Consider the following 8,849-nt stretch of genomic DNA (forward strand, 5'->3'; position numbering starts at 1 on the left):
TATTTTTTTATTTAAATCATTTAGTTGAGGTCTATATAAAGTCTAAATGCAACGCTTTGGTCTGAATTCCTACTTATTGTAACTCCACAAGCCCCCCTTTCACTCCTTTTTCTGAGCTCGCTTTGAGGCTGTCTCTTTAAATCTTGTACCTTGAAAGTGGGGTTTACGACTATATATCGGTGCAGAAACTTTTTTATTTACAAACTAATTAAAAGATGTCAGCAACGAGAAACTTGTCCATCCAGCCTTACACATTGGAGCCAAAGTCTGACCCAGAGCCAGAAGAGAATGAAGACCACCAAAATGTAGTTGGTAAGTCCAGACCTTATTTAGTACCTCTGTTGCAAATAATTTGATATAATAGTTCAGAAAACGTCACAGAAAACGTGTTGAAAAATATGACCTAAACAGCATATAAAGATATCTAGACAGCACCAGGAGAAACTAAATTCAAATTGTTTGCACTCCTAAAGACTCCAAGTGCGCAATTAAATGCATTTAAAGGCTAAAATAGCGGATTTTGCATGATATGTCCCCTTTAAAATAAAGTCAAACATGAATTTAATGAGTTAATTTTTGGGTTAATCTAGTCAATCATGTGAAAGTCTTATTACAAGTCTATTTGTCAATGACTTGTGTCCAATTACTGGACAGTACAAGCAGACTGAATTGATGCGTTTAGCAGGAGTCCAATCAATAAGCCGGCTGCACTGGTGAGGGTGAAAACCGATCAGCAGTGGAAAGGACTTCACTAAGATAAAACAATTCAGATTTTTGTAATGATAATAATGACTTAACAAGGTTGGCCTTTTTGAGTCTCACAAACTGAAGCCAGTGATTTGCAAACATTCATATAAAATGCATCATCTTATTGTTATTTTTCTTCATTCTGATGAGCATCTTCCTTTATTACAAGATACTGTGGTGTTTTATACTATTTCCAAAAGTCATTGAATGAATTGAGGAAGTTGGGAACAAAATGCAAAATAAATAGATTTGAATCAAATCAAAAAGTTTCATCGTTTGCAGATGATCCCTGCGCATATTTTACTTCAAAATATACATAGAATCWAAGTGAATTTCTTTAAGACTCAACCTTTTCCTGCACTTTGTTCTTCTGGATTTGACCGTCCAAGTGGGATTTTTTGAAGCCTGAAGATGTGTTTAAGGGTCAGTTTAAATATTCCTGCAGTCAGTGTAAATATTTGATTCAAAGCCGAATTGCTGCTAGAAAATGAAACCCTACAGCCTGGCAAATGTTCATGGRATAGATTTGTGTGTGTTGGCTGACGTGGACTCAGGTGTGAGTGTCTTTATGAAATTGAGAGGAATGACAGAACCACAAATAGGCCTAAAGAGTGCAATGTCAAACGCACCAACACAGATCAATGAGTTTTTCTCTCGCTTGCCAGAACATTAGCAGGAGACAAAGTCTTATTGATTTGTCTTTGTATACTCCATTCTGTCTATAAACTGCGTTTGTGCATGAGGGCCAAATTCTGAGGCTTCATGCTCATTTTTCTCTTCTCACCGCCTCACTTTTTTCTGTCTCCATTCATCTTCCAGCTGCTCTTTCACTCTATTCTTTCTGTTCACGCATTTCATCACTTTCTGACAGACTTACATTCGGTGTTTATGCTCCCAGATTGTACCTGGGCTCTTCTTATTCATGTTTAGTCGTTAGTTATGATGCCAATTTGAGAGCCGCTCTCCTAACCACGGAGAAAGCAGTTGGTAAAAGGTCAGGTTGTGTAGTGTGCTGACAGCATCATTAGTCAGAACTCAGACAAAGAGTCAAACAAGCGAACTCCTCCAAGCTGTTTGGAGCAGATATACCTCTGTCCCCCTTCTCCCTACAATAATTCTGCCACTTCAGCAGGAGTATCAAGACAGGACTTTTGTACTGCTTTAAAGCATTTCATTGGGAGTTAACCTATTAGATTAAGCACATTAGGTACATTTCTTCACAGGCTTTAATCTGCTTTACTTCCATGTACAAAAAGCATTGTTTTATTTTATTTATTTTTTTGTCCACCGGGGTTAGATTTGCAAAAGTTCTCCATTGTCTTAAAGCYAAATGCGCTCGTGATTCCCCTACAGTCAGCTAAAACCTATACACTACATGTCAGAGGTCCAGAAGCAATATGGTATGTTACAGAAGCATGATCCAATGCTTGCATTCATTTATTTGATGTACACACCAGCAAGGGTGAAAAACAGCAGAGAAACATCTGTGCTGAGTTATTCTGGGCCCAAAAACAGAAGTGATTTTCAAACCATCTTTGACCCTGCCCTTACCCGCTCAACACCCCCAGAACCAGGTTTAACACAAAGAAGGATCCAATGATGATCAAGGTGACAAAATAGACCCAGGGCCACCTGTAACCCACCGCATCGTTCACCTGGGAGACGGCAGTGTGGACAAAAATGGACCAAGGACATGAGATTAAAAGAAGCGATGATGGGAAAAGTTGAAGGATTGTGAAATGAAAGATGAAGCAAGGATGGATTGAGAAGATGTGGATGGAAATAAAGGAGGAAACGAGGCATTGCAATGAAAAGGGGGGGGGGAATGGGGGGAGGAGTTAGATCATCAATAAAACTGGCCAACAGGTTCAGGATCTCTGCTGTTGAACTCAGAATATTAGAGACATATTCAACATGGATGTGAAAAATAAGGAAAAGACATGAGCCGACCTTTGAAACAGTATTGATTACATGAAGCTTTGAAAGGAACACATGATGAAACAAAACTCCTCTTCAATCAATTAAGGTAAGCAAAAAATAACAGGTTAAAAGCACCATAACAAATAACCATATTTCTGTCCATCTGGCACAAACAGACTGCSCAGCAAGACTCCCAAGGACTGGATGTAATCATCATCCTCATGTGTATCGAACTGGGTTTTTTTCTGTTTATTATTTTTAGTTTCGAGGTTTTTATTTCCTGTAATGTTTATTTTCTGTGTTTTCTTTATGTTCAATTCGTTTTCTGTGCTTGCCTGTGTTTCCTAAAACTCGGTACTTTTCCACAAACTCTGCCCCGTAGTGCTGCCCCTCCCACTCGCACCTGTTCCCTGTAGTCATCTCGCCCAGGTGATTCTCTCTGCTCATTCACCTGCAGTCCACCACTGTGTGCTTCTCCTCTATGTTTTTGAGTTTTGTTGTTTTCACAACTCTTGCTTTAAGTTTTATTCATCTTCCTTGTGTTTTTGGCACCAAGTCCTTCACCAAACCTTAGACCCTAGAAATGACGCTTTGTGAGTTTATGATTTCAAAATCGTTTCGGTCAGGAAGAAAAATAAATTTATTAGTTTATATTCAATTACATTAGTGTTTGTTTATTGTTTATGCAATTTATTAGTTTATTTTTAACTCCTGATGTGTGGGAAATCCAAAAACTTTTGAAGTTCCGATGCACGGAAAACACACAACTCCTGTTCCCTGTTTAGTGTTTCATGCATAATTTTCTTTATTGCCACATTTCCTCCACATTCTGGCCTTGGAAGACTTTTCCTTTTTTTATGTTTTTACTTGTTGTTTTTCCTTGTTGTGCAAGATTTTTAGCGTTCCACCTCAATGGCTGACCTGAGGGGTGAATTATTTATACCCCTGTGTTTCCCTGCAGACCGGGAGGTGCTTGTACTAAAACAGTTTGACTTGGCAGAAGAATGGCAAAAGAAAAAAAAAACCCACAAACACACAGCAAGCTTGCACAAGAATTCACAAATAGCCTTTTTACTCTAATTTTAAGTGGTTAAAATCTATTTCTACACCACAAAAACAAATGTAAACTAAAACCTGAGACAGTAAAAACTTTTTTTTTTGCATGTGTGTCTAATCAAACTTGCTGGAAAAGATATAGAAGGCAGCAAGCCTGGAGGAGTTTTGTGTGTCCATCTGTCCGTCACATACAAGCTGAGACAGGATGTGGCCCCATGCGGCTTTCTGATGTGAACATAACAGATAGACATAGGGTGCATCTTCGCTATTTCGGGGTGAATGTGTGAGCGCATGAGTGTGTTTCTCTCAGGCTTGTGACAAACGACTGATTGAGTGGAACAGAAAAGAGGGAAAGYGGAAGATTTTGTCCAGTTCAGTGGTTGTCGGTTTGTCTTCCCGCACCTTTAGTGGGACTCCTCTATACGACTACAATTGAACAGATTTGCATCTTTTGAATTTTGATCGCWCGCATTCGCCTTCGTAAATCTGTAAGGGAGTCTTGCTACATCATCAGTTGTGTCAAAAGCAGCGAGTAAATTCCCTCCGCACACGTACAAACACAAGACAACAGCACAAGCTCTTACCCGCTCAACACACCCAGAACAAGGTTGAGAACGAAAAAAGAGCCGAAGATGACGAGAGAGACAAAATAGACCCATGGCAGCTCATAGCCCATAGCATCCTGCATCTGAGGAGGGGGAGAGAGAAAGAGAGCAGGAAAAATAGAGGAGAAAAATGAGGGGATTGATGGAGAAAACAGAGACGAKTGAGGAGGAAGAGAAAGAGACAAACACGAGGGGGGAAAGTTGGAGAACGGTGGAAAGAGGGAGGATGAAGAATGGAGTTGAGAGGTGGGCAGCAGAAGTCCAAAGGGTGTTAAAAAGAGATGAAAAAAGAAAGTGACAAGCAGAAAAAAAAAGAGGCATGCTGGTTAGAAAGAGTTGCAGATAAACATGTGGTAGCCATAACAGTAAAACGGTGGAACTGTTTGATTTGCTTTTACCAGCTTTGGAGAGYGAGAGTACCAACTTTTAATGGAAACCTTTTCACTCAAAAGATTTGATTGTTTCGGGACAATAATTTACGGTGAATTTATTTAAATGCTTTCAAAAACATTATTGATGCTTGAAATAATGGAGAAAGATAAGAAACAAGGTTGGCGTGGACAAAACAGTGTTTTACTGTTCAGGATATTCAAATAATAAAACAGTTTCTATTTAAATCAAAATGTTATTAAAAATGAAAAGTAATCATAAAGTACAAAACTTGTCAAAAGAATACAGAATTCTCAGTTTTATTGAAAATTTATTTAGCTGTTTTCCCTTTAAAATATGCCCAATACTACAAATAAGAGCAACATTTCACAAGTTCTTGTTAGTATTTTTTTATAATATTAATAAAAATAAGACATGCACCTATTTTTCCCCTTTTTGCCTGAAATAAAAAAATCTTGTTTTTTGTCAATGAAATTTTTTTTCCACATGTTGGACAGATATATTATTTTCCTGTCGTTTACAGCAGCTAAAACATGTAATCACTGGTTTAGCTAAAGGCAAGATAAACCTCTGTAAAATGTGTTTTAGACTCAGTATCATATCGCGTGCAATTAATCGATCCTTTTTTGGCACTAGACAATTAATACAGTTAATGCCACCAGGCAGACTCAGGGCTCCTCACTGCTTCAAATATGACATAAAAAGTTGTGTAATTTATAATAAGTCCAGTTTTACTTGCTCTATCAACACAATTTAAAAATCGATGTATAGCCTGAAGTGTGTACTTTTGACACGATTTGGAACATATTTTTACAGAGAGCAAATCTTTCCCACTAGAGTGTTTTAAATTGGTCATGTGACTAGGACATGCAGGGATCCAGGGACTCCAGGGGATTAATTGTCATATTAAGTGTTATCAGCTAAATACCACAATTAATTGTGATTTATGTTTTTGACAATGTCACCCAACCCTACTCAGTTTGTGGTATTTTTTTTATGAAAAAAAGCCAAGTGTGTCTGCATTGGTGGTTGCAAGTGACAGAAAAGCAGTCGAACGGGGTGTAGAGCTTCTCTCTCTCTCTTTCTCTCTCTCTTTCTCTCTCTCTCTCTCTCTCTCTCTCTCACACACACACACACGCACAGGCACACAAGTACACAGAGTTCAAGACAAATATCTCAATATGCTAATAAAAATCAAATCAAAATGAGTTTACAGTTACATGCTACATTGTGTGTTTGTAGTAGACATGTTTTTTTCCTGATATACACTTTTTTTTGCACTTACGCACTCACACACTCACACACTTGCACATAAAACACAGCTGTGGTGTCCGGCTCACCCAGTAAAGCACGTCCGTCCAGCCTTCCATGGTTATACACTGGAACACTGTCAGCATGGCAAAGGCAAAATTGTCAAAATTGGTGATCCCCTCGTTTGGACCCACCCATCCCATTTGGCACTTGGTTCCGTTCTGCGTACAGTGCCGGCCGTAAGCTCCGTCGGGTGCGCACGGCGCCGGCTTTTCCTCTGCCATGGCAACTGTGATAAAAGTGAGTTCTGTTTACTGACATAGAAACACACAGAAACACCCTTCACTCTGACATTTTTTCTTACATTTGACACAGTTTAAACTCTAATATCGGTTGTTATAAACAGGGAAAGTGTCCTAAACTTTCACCACACAAGCTTCGTGAACCACATCTCATCTTTTTATTTAAATAACAGCCTCAACTTTTCCTCGTTAATACTTACTCATCTTACACAGTGAGAATCCCTGCAGGAGGGGTTTATGCTCAACATAACATGCTTTAAATGTTAAAAAAAATTCTCTAACAATTCATAGTTTCATAGTATTAAATTAAATAAAAGACCAAAGCTACCTTAAGGGTAAGCAGACACGGTGAGTTAACACAAACCAGAGCAGCTATGTTGGGGGGAAAAAGTGTTAAACTATTTATGCAAAAATAAACTCTTCAGTGTGATGTATAGGAGAGTTGTCTACAAACACTTAACCTGTGTAGAGAGAATTTCTCTCACAGGACCAATAGCATCACCATAACAACACTCATGTCCAATTATAACCAAACACCCTTTACTGAAAACTGCTTCAATCATTTATGGCAGCTGCTGTTTCAGTAATTGTTCAAATCATTTATAGGGAAAAAAAATATAAATGATGTTGTGAATAATTAATGGAACTGTTGAAGGCATTCACTCTCGTTTTCTTTCCGCCCTGGTGCCTGATGGATCAAGTCTTACTGTAGATTGAAGTTTAATGCGCACCACTCGGAGCAGTGATTTTTCTCGTCGTTGCTGCCGTTAAGTCAAGTCGGACGTGCTGCACGCTTGTATCTACCTGTTTGGTTGTGAAAGCAGGTCTTGTGCATCTTTCCCATGAAGAGCTCCAGGCCGATGATGGCGTAGATGATGATGACGAAGAGGACCAGGAGGGCAATATGGAGCAGGGGAACCATGGCTTTGATTATGGAGTTCAACACTACCTGTAAACCTGCAGCAAACATTAAAACGACCAAGGATATATGCATGTAAATATGAGCATGGACTCTGTACTAAAAGCAGTCAAAGTAAGTACAATTAAGTAAGCAAGAAAACTCTATATTTTATTACATGTTTCTGGTGTGTGCAAACAATACAAAAAAAATTCAAGTACTTTAATGTGTAAAGATTCAAAGCCTTTACTTCATGTATACAATTCATCTTAAAATTTTTTGCTTATGAATTTATCCTCTTTTTGTTAGTAGTAGGTAGCTGTGACAAACGACTTCCTGTCTATGCAACACAATTACACCATGGCAGTGTGAAAGTAATGCTAATATGGAGCTATTTCTTGGCATAAACTGAAACAAGCAGCACATATCTTATTTAAATTAAGTATTTGTATTCCACTAAAGACTGCTGAGCGTTTACTCATAAACTGGTTGAGTAAGCTGCAAACCCCCTTAAATGACATCAGTGACGAAGAAGTTCTCCAACTTGTTTGTAAATTTAAATAACAGAACTTTTTTTTACATCTAAGCTGTGGAAAATTATACTTTCGCCTTTTTTTACCCACAGTACTGTATGTTTTTTTGTACAATTCAGCCTTCTTTTATTGATTTCTGCAGTTTAGTGCAGAAAACTCTGATCCTTGTGGCCCACTGTCCTGCATGTTTTAGCTGTTTCCCTGCTCATCAGTTGAATATACTGTTCAAAATGTCAACAAAGTTGGCAGAAGCTCGTCAGTGACTCATTCATTTCGGTCGAGTGTGTTGAAGCAGGGAATAATCTTAAACATGCAGGACAGTGGGCCATGTGGATCAGGGTTGTGGACCTCTGGTCTAACTGACAGCTCTACTGCCCACAATGCTAAAAACACCTCAAGAGCATTGAGTGAATCTTTGCATTAGTTCATTACTGAGTGTGTTGCATCAGCTCCAGTGTGTGGTTCTTTTCCCCCCAACACCCAATCACTTTTAACACCTGTACTTACTCGGTACTCCAGAGACCAGTCTAAGGGGTCGGAGTACTCTGAACGCCCTCAATGCCTTGACATCGAAGCCCGCCGTCTTCCCTCCAATAGGATTGGCCCCGTCTCCCTTTGTGGCCTGCTCCAAAATTGCACTGAATAACCTGTCAGACAGAACAATCGCCTCAATAACCATCATTGTTACAAAGTATTCTAGGCTGAAACGTCCCAATACCTGTCTTTACAAAAGATCCATAAATAGATGAATTAAAGTGTACTGTACTGAAAAAATTCAATTTCAAAAAGACGCCTATAAATATATGTGTAAAGAGGTCAAAAGGATCTAAAAAGATTGTCCCCTCTCTCTACCAAGAGACATAAAGCACACATGTCTAACCTTAAGAYACATTAATTAAAGTTCTAAATACACAATAATGCTACATTTGATGTAATAACTTTAGTTTAGTTTAGTGGTGTTGCATTACCWGCATTTTTACAAGTACTTTACTAAGTACTTGCAGAGTTGTATAAAGTACCACAAAGTGATACTTGAGTAAAAGCACACATATCTTACCAAAAAATTACTTTGCTAAAAGTTAAAGTCTCCTTTAGGAATATTACTTGAGTAAAAGTATTAAAGTATTTGACATTTTCTGTACTTAAG

General features: G+C 38.5%; 1 protein-coding gene across 6 annotated transcripts in view; it reads right to left on the reverse strand.

Annotated features, from left to right (window-relative positions):
* Positions 1 to 8,849, reverse strand: part of cacna1c (calcium channel, voltage-dependent, L type, alpha 1C subunit) — a 189,921-nt gene that overhangs the window by 58,362 nt on the left and 122,710 nt on the right. For 5 of the 6 annotated variants that reach the window (XM_014004817.1, XM_014004814.1, XM_014004813.1 and 2 more), the window contains exons 5-8: positions 8,210 to 8,349; positions 7,076 to 7,228; positions 6,059 to 6,258; positions 4,308 to 4,411 (exon numbers count right to left, since the gene is read on the reverse strand). In XM_014004817.1, the coding sequence (XP_013860271.1) occupies positions 4,308 to 4,411; positions 6,059 to 6,258; positions 7,076 to 7,228; positions 8,210 to 8,349 (597 nt within the window). The remainder of the gene's footprint in view (positions 1 to 4,307; positions 4,412 to 6,058; positions 6,259 to 7,075; positions 7,229 to 8,209; positions 8,350 to 8,849) is intronic. The other variant, XM_014004815.1, reaches the window with a different exon arrangement.

This window comes from Austrofundulus limnaeus, unplaced genomic scaffold, assembly GCF_001266775.1.
Source record: "Austrofundulus limnaeus strain Quisiro unplaced genomic scaffold, Austrofundulus_limnaeus-1.0 Scaffold26, whole genome shotgun sequence".
Classification (NCBI taxonomy): Eukaryota; Metazoa; Chordata; class Actinopteri; order Cyprinodontiformes; family Rivulidae; genus Austrofundulus; species Austrofundulus limnaeus.